This window comes from Molossus molossus, unplaced genomic scaffold, assembly GCF_014108415.1.
Source record: "Molossus molossus isolate mMolMol1 unplaced genomic scaffold, mMolMol1.p scaffold_m16_p_10, whole genome shotgun sequence".
Taxonomy (NCBI): Eukaryota; Metazoa; Chordata; class Mammalia; order Chiroptera; family Molossidae; genus Molossus; species Molossus molossus.
Genome location: NW_023425345.1, coordinates 47,290,123 through 47,305,741, shown reverse-complemented (window position 1 = coordinate 47,305,741; position 15,619 = coordinate 47,290,123). Strand labels below are relative to the sequence as shown.

The 15,619-nt window shown below is 39.3% G+C and overlaps 1 protein-coding gene across 4 annotated transcripts in view; it reads right to left on the bottom strand.

Moving 5' to 3' along the window:
• The window catches only part of ANO6 (anoctamin 6), a 202,053-nt gene that overhangs the window by 117,604 nt on the left and 68,830 nt on the right, over nucleotides 1-15,619 (bottom strand). For 3 of the 4 annotated variants that reach the window (XM_036251953.1, XM_036251954.1, XM_036251955.1), the window contains one exon: nucleotides 294-373. In XM_036251953.1, coding sequence (XP_036107846.1) covers nucleotides 294-373 — 80 coding nt within the window. Of the gene's footprint in view, nucleotides 1-293; nucleotides 374-4,044; nucleotides 4,088-15,619 lie in introns of those variants that run through there. The other variant, XM_036251956.1, reaches the window with a different exon arrangement.

Genomic DNA, 15,619 nt, shown 5'->3' with positions numbered 1-15,619 from the left:
GCTTCAGGAACATGGCGCTATTTTATACTGCAGAATGAGTTCCCATTTACAATTACAAGTGGCATGAAGAACATGCCTTCAGAGCAGAGCATGATACCAAGACACTACAGTTCTATAAAACCTGTTCCCCAAAGAACCAGAGCTCTGAACACACAGCACTGCCAGGGGGGCCTGTGTCAGATGATGAGCCACTGCAGACAAAATCCATTTTAAAAAACCCACACCTTTTCCTCCACGGTGTAAGAAATCTCTGGCTAACCATTACAAATATAAGACAGAGCGGTAATACTCACAAACTGTGGGGACCGTAAATCTTGCTGACTTTCCAGAGTTCCAAAACTGGAGAGAACCATCTGATCAAAGTTTTCCAATGCTAAAAACAAACAAACACAGAAATAAATGAAGCATAACGTTTCATTGGCTCACTTACTTTTTTGCTTGTAAATCAGCAGCACTGGCTTACCAACAACTACATTTAGCATTTGTGGCACACTTATAGGTTTACATCATTTATCAGGGAAACTCAAAATCTTCAGCAGCTGCTTCATCTATTGGACCATGCCATGCTGGGAGGATATTTTGCATAGGGTAGACCTACCACAGAAAATCTTGTTAACTTCTATATAGGACACAGCACTACATGTTATAACACTAGCTAAAAAACACTTTTGTCTACCGATGTTCTTTTTCTACTATGTCTCAGAGAACTAATGTGAAGTCATTCTGGAGGAGCAATTTTGTTTTAAAATCTGCTAAATAGCACCATTTGGTAGAAATATACTGGAAGACAAAATTTTCTATAAGATAAATTAAGAAAATAAAAAACAAAATTAATTTTAGTAATGTGACCTATTGAAAGTATATGTTCAGATTATCACTTGAGTATGTATTCAATATAAAAATTATTAGCGGACTATTTTACTTTTCTTTGGTACTAAGTCTTAGAACTCCAATGTGCATGTTAGACTCACAATACATCGCAATTTGGACTAACCACATTTCAAAAGCTCAGTAGCCATGTGTGAGTGGCTGCTATAGTGGATAGCTCAGTGTTAAGGTGGATGGAGGGACCAAACCCAGGCGAGCCATTGCGTAAGATACTACTCTCATCAACAAGTTCCTGACGTGCATAAAAGGTTTTTTCCAGATTAAAAGATAGGGAGAGAACAAAACAACCATTTGCAGGGTGCTTTTGCCAATGGAAAGTCCAGGTTGTCACCTGTGCTTTTATTTTTGATCCTCACCTGAGGATATTTTTACATTTATCTTCAGACAGAGTATGTGTGTGGGGGTGGGTGGGGGGAAGAGAAACATCAAAGTGAGAGAGACACATTGATTGGTTGCCACCTGCACAGCCCCAGTGGGGATGAACGCAACCGAGGTATGTGCCCTTGGCCGTAACTGAACCGGGACTCTTCGGTCTAAAGGCTGACTGCTCTAACCACTGAGCAAAACAGGCCAGCGCTGTCACCTGTGGTTTGATTGGCTATAAATTGGAGGTTCCCACCACCTTCTCGTTTTGATTGGCTATAAATTGGAGGTTCCCACCACCTTCTCCCCTAGAGGGGTTCACAGAGTCATAAAAACATTTACTCACATTTATCAGTTCATTATAAAGTGTATGAAGGAACTCACAACATGACGTGCATGTAGATTTCTTTGAGCTAAAGGCAATTGAGACCCGGAGGGCTCAAGAGAAACTTTTATCTCTCCCTTAAAGAATTTAAATTGCACCCAGCTGGTGTGGCTCTGTGGTTGAGCATCATCTCATGAACCAAGAGTATGCTGGTTCAACTCCTGGTCAGAGCACATGTCCAGGTTGTGGGTTCAACCCCCAGAGGGGGGAACGCAGGAGACAGCCAATCGATGTTTCCATTTCTTCCTCTCTCTCAAATCAATAAAGAAAAAAAAAATTTTAATTGTGGGCCTTGCCCCTAATAAGAGCTATCACCAGAAATAAATCATTATGGTCTATCTTTGTGGCCGGGTAAATATCTAATCGCTGAACACCTGCTCTTCTCATAACGCCATGAACGCCTCCTCCCCCTGATGCTCCAAGCCCCATCCTATTCCTTGGCTCAATATGACAAGTCCTGTGGGACTGAGCCCTTCACTATGGATCTGATGCTCTCTTCACATCATGTTGGAATAGAGTCAACCTTGTTATACTTATACCTTAGGTTACCTTTCTATCTTTGAACCTCTCATGTGTGGGGGGTTCCGGTATGCACAAACTTACATTTGTTCTTTTCCTATGATTCTGTTTAATACTGATTTGATTATTAGACAAACCAAAAAAACCTTTGTATAGTGCAAGAAAAATTATTCCTCCCCAACAAGGTATTATCAGGACACAGACAAAGCCAGATGAAGAGGCACCTGGCACTATGTGGGCAGAGGGGCAAAGTTGCCTCGGCCTCTCCAGCGCACCACTCCCCGCATCTCCCCATGCTGGCCAGCCTGACGCTCTCCGAACTCTGTCCTTGGGTTTTTATGGAAGCTTCATCACATGAGCATGACTGATTGTCACCAGACACTGGCAAATGATTTAACCTCACCCAGGTCGGCGGGGTGGGGTGGGAGTGGGGGGCTGTAAGTTTCAACCCTCTAATCACCTGGTGGATTCTTCTGGCAACCAGTCCCCAGATTTGGTTACCTAGGACAGCGGTTCTCAACCTGTCGATCGTGACCCCTTTGGGGGTCGAACGACCCTTTCACAGGGGTCGCCTAAGACCATCGAAAAACACATACAGTGATACCTCGGTTCTCGAACATAATTCGTTCCAGGAGGACGGTCGAGAACCAAATTGTTCGAGAACCGAAGCAATGAAACTCAATAGGAAATAATGGAAACTGGATTAATTCGTTCCAAGCCCCAGAAAATGCCTATTTACTGGCCTAATTTGTATATAATATGTAGAAAAACATAAGTCTCAACAAGAAATAAAAGTGTACAGTATGTCTAAGGGTTAAATTCAGTGTAAAGCGTGACTCTCTCCACAAAGCGTGACTCTCTCTCTGCACTCACACTGAGGACACAAGCAAGGCGCGCTGGGCCGAATGAACGCCATTCGGCTCAACTCGGCTCATCTCGGAAGTTCGAGTTCCAAATATTTGTTCGGATTCCAAGACAAAAGTTTCTCGAATCTCCTGGTCGAATACTGATTTGGTCGAAAGTCAAGGCCTTCGAGAACCGAGGTATCACTGTATTTCTTGTTGAGACTTATGTTTTTCTACATATTATATACAAATTAGGCCAGTAAATAGGCATTTTCTGGGGCTTGGAACGAATTAATCCAGTTTCCATTATTTCCCATTGGGTTTCATTGCTTCGGTTCTCGAACAATTTGGTTCTCGACCGTCCTCCTGGAACGAATTATGTTCGAGAACCGAGGTATCACTGTATTTCCAATGGTCTTAGGAACTGAGACACCGCTCCTCTATCCGTCTCCAGGCGGGTCCGCCCACATGCAGATGCGCCCACATACAACATGAGGAGCTGTATTAAAGGGTTGGGGCATTAGGAAGGTTGAGAACCACTGACCTAGGGGCTTTCCAAAAGTCACTTCATTAACATAAAAGGCACATTTCACTCTTATCCCTGAGGAAACGCCTAGGGTTTTAGCTCTATATTTCTCATTATAAATCCCAATACCAAAACAGTCATTAATGATATGTGTCACCTAGCTGGATCCTAACAGGGACAGACCAGCTGTGATGAACATGTTTACCCAAACCAGGAAGACTGAGCATAGAATAGCATTAACTTACATTAAGAAATTACTTTTAATTTTATGACATATATTATTTTGGCTTTGTAGTGACTTTATTTTTAATTCAAACTAATTTAGAAAAAGCCCATTAAAAGGTTTGTAAAGAAAAAGGCTGGGTTCCTATGAACCCAGAAAAATTCCCTCCAGTGGTCCAAAAGGAAACTGGACATCTACAGGATAGATTCACAAGAACAACAAAATCAAAATACCAGCCAACAGCTCAGCGACCAAATTCTTAGGTTTGGCACAGCACTAAGAAACCCCCCAATACCTGGCTTAGATTTTAGGTTCACTCGGAGTCTTGTCCACTCAACTCAGACAACTGACAACACAAACAAGTGATTCTAACTCTATCGAAAAACTGAGTTCATCACAGGATCCGTACATGTGAACCAAAGCAGAAACAGGAAACAGATGAGGTGAACCAAAGCCGGAACTGAGGGGTGGGCCTCTGAGAACTCCAGGGGGGCGACCGGTCGCTGCAGCCTGCCACACCTAGAATGTAAGAGCTGGTCATTCCAACCCCAGAGCAACAGCTGTCCAAGATAACTGCATTCTTGCAGCTCACCCTTCAAACTTGCTAACGTGTTTATACCAGTCAGTAGCTGTGAAGGTATGTTTAAATTGGTATTTTGCAGCTTGGTTTGCATTACAAATAAAAGACCTAACCAGTTTATAGCACTTAGATATTGAAAAGAATTTTATCTGTGGTGTTTATGATACTTTTTCTTTTTATTTTGGCAGAACTAGCAAGTCAACGAAACAATAGTACAATACTGCAGATAATTTCTTATTTTCTTATCATATTTTTATCTTTATTGTTGTGCTACAGATTTCCTCCTTTTAAAAAAATATTATAAATCTGATGGAGTGACCTGACTTTTGCATTTTATCTTTATATCATTTTTTAGATTCCAAATTTATCTATTATGTATCTGGAGTCAGTAGATGGGACAAAGCTGCCATTTTTTGTTTTTTAATGACAGGACAAGCTTAAAAATGTATACATTTTGCCTAAAGACAGAGTCGAGAAACAAGATGTATTACCCAGATAATTTATCAAATTAAATGCATAGATGCAGCTTGAAAGGATTTGTGAGAGAAAGTATAAAACTATTTATAGTGTTGGTTTTCTGCTGGTAATGGGAACTAATACCCTCACTGCTTAATGTCAACACAAAAGAGAAACTGTAAATTTGAGTGAATAAAAACAGAAACAGCTTTACTGAAACAGCATCTAGGTAGAAAAAAGCTGCAGCTGTTGCTCTCATGACCTAATATAGTACTGAGAAGCAAATGATTTATGAAGCTAATATGATAATTATACTTCCACTACTGATGGGCTCCAGTTACTGTTGGATATTCTTGATTCTGGTAATCTAATACAGCTGAAAAGTCCCTTTCTCGGCAGAAATAAACTAGTCAAAATCAAGGTGACACTTTTAGGGCTTTTTATTAAAATAGGGATAGAATCAAGGGGGTGGATCCCCCAACATTTTTCAAAATTTATTTTTGTTACAGATGTTTCTCCTTTTTTCCCCCTACACACCCTCCTCCCCATCCTGCCCCCCGATCCCCAGCACTGTTGTCTATGTCCATTGGTTATGCATACATGCATATAAGTTCTTTGGTTTCTTTCTTCATATAAATCATTTTTTTTAAAATGTAATGTTTTGACATGTACTTTTAGTATTGTCACAGTGCCTTGCTTTATACAATAGAGGTATCACCTTGAATGGCACTGTGATTAGTTCCTTTAACTTGGGCACCTGGAATATAAAAACGTATTCGGGTCCTCTATGTTACCTGCTCATCAAAAAGCTGACTAGAGAACTGAAAATGAGTTCCTCTAACATGATGATAAAGTCCTTGGTATTGACATGTCAATGGAATTTTGTACGGATGCATAATGAAAGCACAATTCAAAGTCAGGTTTGACAAATATGCAGTGTTTATATCAGAAAGTGGCCAATTGAACAAAGCCATTATCTGTAATTTTGTAACAAAGACAATTTATTACCTATTAGAAAACACAAAGTGACCTCTCAGGAAATTCACAGGTAAAAACCGAAGTGCCAGATAAGTAGTGCAATAAAAGTAATCAGAATTACACATCTACACGTCATCTCTCTTACAACACCAGCATGGAGGTAGCTGGTCCGCCTGACGTGCTTATTACGGTAGTTCCTTGCCACTGAAATGAGCAGAAATGTATGAGACCGCAGGTAAGAAAAGACTGGGGCCTGGTGCTAAGGGCACTGGGCGTGGATTGAGGGCACTGACTGGGTTCAAGTCTTGATTTTGCAACTTAGCTGTGTGATCGTAGGCAATAATTTATTCTTAGTTTACTTATCTGAAGCTGATAATAAAATTCCTCTCCTTGGTTATCTGACAGTTGTGTAAAGGATACGAATGACAATTCAAAAGCATGTTGTAAAAACATAAAGCACTATATAAATATAAATTAAGTTCATGTACACAGACCCAGAGATATGAAAAAATGTAAATAAACATTTCCTGAGTGTGTTTTTTTGTGCTGGGCACTTTCAAATGTCTGATCGTACCTAATCCTGTTTGTATCCTTGTTTTCACAAATGATGAAAATTCCAGGTGATTAGTTGCCTGAAGTCAAACACTAGAACTGACACAATAGAAATCTGAATCTATTCAATTCCAAAATTTTTTGAACAGTTTGTCTCTTGAGCTGCTGTGAATAATTCCAAGGGGCTTCCAATGCTAAATCTAAGTTGATAAAGAATTCAGATAGTATTGTAAATATAAGTAAAAAACAAAAACAAATAACAGACCAACATATCTTGAAAAACAAATAATGATAGAACAAAGCAGTGAAATTTATTGATATAAAGGTCACAATTAGAAGAACTAATGGAAAAGTTCCACAAAATAAATAAATGGTTATAATATTCTGGCAAATGGCTAAAAACATTCCTGTGCCAAGAGTATGAGCTATATGATATGAGCACAAATACCAAGATGAAGAAAGTATAGAAACTATCCTCAGGAATTCAATGGTCTAGTGAGTGTACAACTAAGGAAATGTCAAGGAATGGCCCATAACCTTGGGAATGAGGATGTGTTTACATATCCGGACTGGACAGGATGTCTAACAGTCCTGTACCTGAAACTCTCCTCTCCCATGTGACTAGAAGTCCCTAAAAAGTGGTCTCAGAATACATATAATGTTTGACTTGAATGCCAACACCCCCCAATCACTATTCTTAAAGCAACCATACACTTGAGCCACCATTTCCCATCATCCCACACTTTCTAGCCATTCTGTAGGTCTGCCTAGTCTCACACCCACATCACTTCCAGCTGAGTCTACCCCTCAGGCCTCACGTCATACTGTGGTAGTCATATTTGGTTCCCAGCTTCCAGGATCTCCTTCTGTGGCCCCAGTTTAACAGGATCTACAGTATTTTGGTGACAAGTGGGGGGAAATATCTATCTCCCATATTACAGAGAGATTGTAAACCTGCAGATTACAGACCCTAATATATTAAATGAGATACTAACTAAATTCTGAAATGGGTCAGAGTCATTATTAATGAAAATAAAGTTAATAATGAAACATAAAACAAAAAGACAGAAGACTTTCCTTCAAGGCTAAGATGGCTGTATTTTACCACATAGAGCAGTGGACTTGAATTATAAGACCTCTACACAGTGTAACCCTGTAGCTTCAGGTACATTACTTAACCCTAAGTCTCAGTTTCCTCGTCAACAAAATGTAGATTACAATACCTACATCGGAAGGTCATTGTGGAGAATACATCAATAAAATGCATATTATAATACCTACATCAGAAGGTCATTGTGGAGAATACATTAATGAAATGCATATTATAATACCTACATCAGAAGGTCACTGTGGAGAATACATTAATAAAATGCATATTATAATACCCATATCAGAAGGTCATTGTGGAGAATAAATTGTGGACACATATATAAAAGTAACTTGAACACTGCTAAGCACTATATAAATATTGGCTATTATTACTTTTTCACTTCAATCTTAAATAAATGTCAACATCCTTGACATTGTTAGGCATCAATTTTTGTTACTTTTTACCTTGACTATCCCTGCCATTCACTTCCTTTTGAACAATAAAACAAATTAGAACATAGAAAAAGATAACATTGATTCAGCAAATATTTTTGAATGACCTCAATGTCCTAAGCACTTTTGGCTACTACTTTCAATAAAAAGGAATGCTAATCAGGAACTGTTTTCTCTTTTCTAAATTTGGATGGATCAATATGACTCCCGCTTGTTACTGGCAGATAAACTAAATGACAGTAATATTTAAATGAAAAAAAAAAAAGAGGCATTGTCCTCTAATCATTTCTGGAATGCAAATTCCAAGTTCAAGGTTGATGGTTTCCATTAGAGTTCTCTGTTTTTCCCATCTTGAGAAAGACAAAAGTGCTCTTTGTCACTCTTGAAAGTTAATAGTGCTCTTCAGTTCCTCAGAATGCAATTTAATTACCTACATAATAATGAGAGTTTTTATATTTCCAGAAACCTATTGCATTGGGCCACACTGAGATAATGTCCACACACAAAGCAGGCTAATAATATAGTGTCCCTTCATGATTATATCTTCAAATATTTGGACAATATTTACAAAAAAGAGGGGCTCAGCCTCTCCTCCACTCTGCCCTCTGCTCCAGCAACACATCAGACAGACAGACACGGGCACCTACACAAGTACAAAAGACTCCACCACAGAACGCAAGGGGACAGAGCAGTTCCGGGAGTCCCCTGGGCACCTCACCTTCTCAACCCCCCCCCCCCCATAAGTGAGTACTCTAAGGATTTCTTCCAACCACAAGAAACACTACCACCCGGAGAAGATCTCTGGTGACATTTAGCATTATTTCAGCTCCTCTTACACACTGCCTTTCCCTCTTCCCACAGCCTTCTCCCTTCCTCAAAGTCAGCTCTAAAAATGTGTCTAGAGGTTGAACTTGTCTCCTTTGGAAGAGCTGGGAACCATCATCACATGATTCATTCTCACATACCAGCGACAGTAGCTAATGCCTTTATGGAAAAGCCCGATGAGTATCACAAACCTATATGTTCCAACTGAATTTATTAGGTTCCTTTATGATTTTTTAAAAACTTCTTTGTTGTGGTATCACATTAAACATAAAATTTGTCATTTTAACCATTTTTACATGTACAATTCGGTGGCATTAGTTCCATCATGATGTTGTGCAACCGTCACCACTACTTCCAAATTTTTTTGGATCACCTCAGAGACTCTGTAACCCATTAAACAGTAACTCCCTATTTTCCCCTCCCCCAAGTCACTACTTTCCGTCTGTATGAATTTGTCTATTCTAGATATTTCATATAAATAGAATCATATAATATTGGTCTCTCACTTTTGGCTTATTTCACGTAGCATAATGATGTCAAGATTCAATGATGTAGCATACATCATTCCTTATGACTGAACAATATTCTGTTGTATGCATATACCACATTTTGTTTATCCTTTCATCTGCTCATGGACAGTTTGCTTGTTTTCACCTTTTGGTTACCGTGAATAACACTGCAATGAACAATGGCATACAAATATCTGTTTGGGTCCCAGTTTTCAATTCTTTGGAGTATAAACCTAGGAGTAGAATTGCTGAGTCATACAGTAATTTTATGTTTAGTTTTTTTGAGGAACCACCAGATTATGTTCCACAGTAGATGCACCATTTTACATTCCCATCAGCAATGTATGAGGATTCCAATTTCTCAACATCCTTGTTTACTGACACCTGTTATTTTCTGATTTTTTTTTTAAATTCTAGCAATTCTAATAGGTATGAAGAGGTGTTTTGGTTTTGATTTGCATTTCTCTAATGACAAATGATGTAAAGCATTGTTGCATGACCATTTGGGTATCTTCTTGGAAAAGTGTCTACTCAAATTCTTTGCCCATTTTTCAACCTGGATGTCTTTTTGTTGAGTTGTAGTTCTTTATATATTCTGGGTACTAAAGACTTATAGATATATTATTTCCAAATATCTTCCCACTCTGTTAATTGTCTTTTAATTTTCTTGAGACTGTCCTTGATGAACAAAAGCTTTTAATTTTGATAAAGTCCAATTTATCCCTTGTTGTTGCTCATGCTTTTGGTGTTATTTCTAAGAATCATTGCCAAATTAGGGTCATAAAGATTTACCCCTAAGTTTTCTTCTAAGAGTTTTATGGTGTCACCTCTTATATTTAGGTTGTTGATCCATTTTGAGTTAATTTTTATATATAGTGTGAGGCAGAGGTCCAACTTCACTCTAATTTTTAGCATATGGGAATCCAGTTGTCACAGCACCACTTGTTAAAAGGCTCTTATTCCCTCACTGAATGTCGTTGACACCCTTTCAAAAATCAATTGGCCATAGATATGTTGATTCACTCCTAGACTCTCAATTCTATTCTGTTGGTCTTATGTTTATCTTTATGCCAGTACTACACTGTTTTAATTACTGTGGTTTTATAAAAGTTTTGAAATCAGGAAATGTGAGTCCTCTGACTTTGTTCATCTTTTTCAGATCTGTTTTGGCTACTCAGGGCCCCTTGCAGTTCCACATGAATCTGAGTCAGCTTTTCCATTTCTGCGATCTTTACTATTTTAATAAACAGTTTTTATTTAGATTTATTAACATTAACAATAACCAATCATATAATTAAAGAGTGATTTTATTTCATTTAACTAATTTGGTGTTGCTTTTTAAAAGCTTGGCTAAGACAGTTGATGTTCTATTAAGGACAAATGGTTTTAATTATAAAAATATGTTCCAACAACATGTTGGAAAGCTATCACTAACACTTCACAGTCCAACTGGTTCAGATCTCCTAAGACCCTCAGGGTTCCCAATTGAATACCACCCCAAATTTGCAGTTGGCTATGGCTCAGCTGAAAGTTGGTTCTAGTCACTGACCTGTCAGTTCCCAGATTATAGTGATTACACATGTCCTGGGGATGAACGAAGACACCGCTCTTAAATTTCTATTGTCTTTAAATGCAAGCACATGTGAGTCAAAACTCCATGCTTAACTATCAGAGCAGGCCTGATTTCAAAATCAGTTTTTGAAGCCTAGGAGGGATGAGAACACAGAAATGCAAGGGGAAAGAAAAACCTGTAAGTCCACATTCCCTTATCCAACACCTTTGATGCCAGAACTTTTGTGTTTCAGAATTCAGAATATTTCATAATTCAATAAGAAAGAACATTGAGAGGCTTCTGGGTCAAGATGATGGAGTAGGTAAACACTGCCCTTGCCTCCTCCCACGACCGCTTCAAAATTACAACTAAATGACAGAATAACCGTCATTGAGGCCCTGGCCAGTTTGGCTCAGCGGTTAGAGCGTCTGCCTGCGGTCTGGAGAGACCCGGGTTCGGTTCCCGCTAAGGGCACGTACTTCGGTTGCAGTTTGTCCCTGGCCCTGGTTGGTCGTGTGGGTGGCAGCCACTCGATGTGTCCCTTTCGCATCGATGTTTCCCTCTCTCTCTCTCCCTCCCACTCTGTCTGTACAAAAATAAATAAATAACCGTCATTGAGAACTGCCTGAAGTGTAGCTGAGCAGAACTCCTGTAGCTAAGGACATACAGAAGAAGCCACATTGAGACTGGGGGGTGGGGGGGCATAAAATGGGCTGGTGCCACACACATAGCAAGTGAAAAATCAGGAGGGATATCTTGACTGTGGAGGTCCCCCTTAAGAATAAGGTCCCAGCCCCACACCAGGTACCCAAGTACAGAGTTCCAGTGTCAGAGAAGACAAGAACTACTGGCTTGAAAACCAGCAGGAAGAATGGCTAAGAGTGAGGGCTGCTGGAGTCTCAGGTGTCCTCTTAAAGGGCCCACATGGACTTATTTACTGATGGACTCACTTGCTCTGAGCTCCAGCACTGGGGTAGCAGCTCAAAAAGTGCCAGGGGCATACTGGGAGGAACGCAATTGTCTGGCTTCAAGGCAAGGACAGGAGGGGCAGCTTTCTCCCAGAAGGAAGTGCTAACAAAAGCCGTGGACTCTTGCTGAGCCCTCTCCCTGAAGGCCCATGTCTGAGTTTCCATCAACCTGGCTAACATCGTTAGCCTGTCCAAGTAATTCCCTGAGACCCTACCCCACTCAACTTGCTGGCCCACCCAAGCCCTCTCCAGGTGCCTTTCCATACGAACGACCTATCTTGGCTTATGCTGGGGACTCTTCTAAAATATCTCCAAGGTTCACAAACCTTAAACAAGCAGCATCTGACCTTGGCATGCCTGTACCTCTTGCTAAGCAGCCCCCACTCCAGGACTAGCATTAGCCAGCCTCAGTTTTCAGTTCAGCCTCTCCCAGGCACTTCCAGCACAAGTGGCAACCATCTGCAGATCATTTTGTAGCTCATACCAGGTGGCCCCAGGCAGGCACGGCAGCAGCTGACCTTAGCCTGCATCTCCCTGGAGACCCCAGAACCAACACACCCTGTGGGCAGCTCCAGACCCCAGAGTACCACTTAACTACCTCCACAAATGACACACACAAAGGGCAGATTAGGGAGGAACCAGAGACCACTAAAGTGCATCTTGATATAAATGATCAGTCCCTATACAAGAGCTCCTCCACTGTAGTTATGGCCAGTCTTTACAACCAATCAACCTGAGGGTCAATCCCTCCAAATAGCAATCAAGGCTCAATTACAACAGGAAGGCACACAAAACCCACACAATAGACACAGAGAGCACCCAGATCAGATGACAAGGTAGACTGCATCACTGGGCCCTATAGGACACCTAATACATGAGGCCATTCCACCAAGACTGGGAGATATAACAGCTCTACTTAATATATAGAAACACACAAAAGAAGTCAGTCAAAATGGGGAGACAAAGAAGCATGCCCCAAATGAAAGAATAGGAGAACTCTCCAGGGAAAAAAATAATTAGAATATAGGCAAGCAATCTATCACATACAGAGTTCAAAACAATGGTTAAAGGATGCTCAAGGAACTTAGTGAGAACTTTAACAGCATAAAAAAGGACATAGAAACTATTAAAGAACCAGTCGGAAATAAAGAATACAATAACTGAAATGAAGGAATACATTAGAGGGAATCAACAGATTAGATAAAGCAGAGGATCAAATCTGCAATTTGGAAGACAAGGTAGTAGAGAAGATGCAATTAGAACAGCAAAAAGAAAAAAGCATTTAGAAAATGAGGATAGTTTAAGGAGCTGCTGGGGCAACACACATCAAGCATGCCAACATTCACATCATAGGGGTACCAGAAGGAGAAGAGAGAGAGCGCCAGGAATTGAAAATCTATTTGAAGAAATGATGACTGAATACTTCCCTAACCTGATGAAGGAAATAGACAGAGAAGCCCAGAAAGCACAGAGAATCCCAAATAAGATGAATCCAAAGAGGCCCACACCAACATACATAATAATTAAAATGCCAAAGGTTAAAGACAAAGAGAGAATCTTAAAAAAACAGCAAGAGAAAAGCAGTTAGTTATCTATAAGGAAGCTTTCATAAGGCCAGAGGGATTGGCACAAAATATTTAAAGTGATGAAAAGCAAGGACCTATAACCATAATTACTCTACCCAGAAAAACTATCACTTAGAATCAAAGGACAAAGAACTTCCCAGACAAGAAAAACCTAAAGGAGTTTATCACCACCAAACTAGTATTACATGAAATGTTAAAGGGTCTTCTTTAAGTAGAAGAAGAAAAGATAAAAAATATAAATAATCAAATAGCAATAACTACAAATACATCAATAATTATTTTAAATTCAAATGGACTAAATGCTCCAATCAAAAGCCATACGGTGACTGAAAGGCTAACAGAATAAGACCCTTCCTTACACATGCTGTCTGCAAGATACTCACTTTAGTTCAAAAGACACACACACAGACCAAAAATAAAAGGAGAAAAGACATTTTATAAAAACAAAAACAAGCTTGGCTAGAATGTCTCAGTTAGTTGATCATTGTCCTGAGTGCTGAAAGTTGGCCAGTTTGATTCCTGGTTAGAGTACATATCTGGGTTGCAGGTTCGATCCTTGGTTGGGGCATGTACAGGGGGCAACTGATCAATGTTTCTCTCACTTTCTCACTCTCTCCCACTTCTTCTCTCTAAAAAATCAATAAAACATATCCTCAGGTGAGGATCAAAATAAAAAAAAAAAAAAAATAGGTGGGGTAGCAATACTTATACCAAACAAAATAGTCTTTAAAACAAAGGCTATAACAAGAGACAAATAGAGACCCAGCAATTCCACTTCTGGGTAGTTATCTGAAGAAACCCAAAATGCTAATTCAAAAAGATACACACATCCATATATTCCTTGCAGCATTATATACAATAGCCAAGATATGGAAGCAACCAAAGTGCCCTTTAATAGATGAGTGGATAAAGAAGTACATATAAACAATAGAATATGACTCAGCCATTTAAAAAAATGAAATCTTGCTAGCTGCAACAATATGGATGGACCTAGAGGGTACTGTGCTGAGTAAAACAAGTTAGACAGAGAAAGACAAATGCTAGGTGATTTCACTTATATGTGGAACCTAAAAAAAAATAAAATAATAAAATAAAATAACAACAAACAAACAAACAAAACAAAAAACAAACTCAAAAATAGAGAATATTTTGACAGTTGCCAGATGGGAGGGGGATTGAGGGATGGGTGGAAAAGGTGAAGGGATTAAGAAATACAAATTGGGCTCTGGCTGGTTTGGCTCAGCGGTAAGAGCATTGGCCCCCGGACCAATGAGTCATGGGTTCGATTCTGGCCAAGGGCATGTACCCAGGTTGTGGTTCATCCCTGGCCCTGGTTGGGTCGTGCAGGAGACAACCAGTCACGTGTCCCTTTCAAATCGATGTTTCTCTCTCTCTCCCTTTCTTTCCCTCTCCTTCCCACCCTATTTGAAGATAAATAGAAAAAAAAAAAAAAAAAGTACAATTTGGTAGTTACAAAATAGTCATGGGGATGTAAAGGACAGCATAGAAAATATAGTCAATAATATTATAATAACTATGTATGATGTCATATGGGTGCTAGGTTTATTGGGTAATCACTAAGTTATATAAATGTGTAATCACTATGTTGTATACCTGAAACAAATATAATATTGTATGTCAACTGTAATTGAAAAATAAAAAATTATTTAAAAAGGAAAAAATTCTTACATGTATATGTCACATATTACTATGCATCCCTAGTAGGATCTGGGACAGCACCCCTTACTCAAACATCTTCCTATTTTGCAGTATAAAATATGAACAGTCACTCTAAGTGGAATAAATTAAAAAAGTCTCATGATGTTTGAGGTCAGGTTTTTCCATCAAATGAGTACAGATTTGTCAGGTTCTATCACCAAATAATGATCAGAAACTGTTGTTTTCCAGCAGTTTTTGAATTTTTGAATTTTAAGTAAGGAACTGTGAAACAGTAACTAAGAATATATTCAGCACACAATAGCAGAATGCAAAACCCTATTATAGCAGCTTGTTACATACACAGAAATAAAAGGCTTGCAACTGCCTTAGAATGAAAGACTAAGAAGGAAGAATCCCCCATAGGTTGTCATTCTTCTCATCATCTCACAAGTAGAGTGTTTATGAAATTTATTTCCCCTAGTAATCAGCTACAAATCAACTCTAACCCAGAAAGTGAACCCTAGATTTGCCTAAAAGGAATAAAGAAATTGATATACTGTTTTTAGTTATCAAAGTGTCTGAAAACAGTTAATATTGTCTAATTAGCAGTAGTGCAGGGAACACACACAGGTGTCACCAGTGTCAGGCGGTATGAGCTTTCTG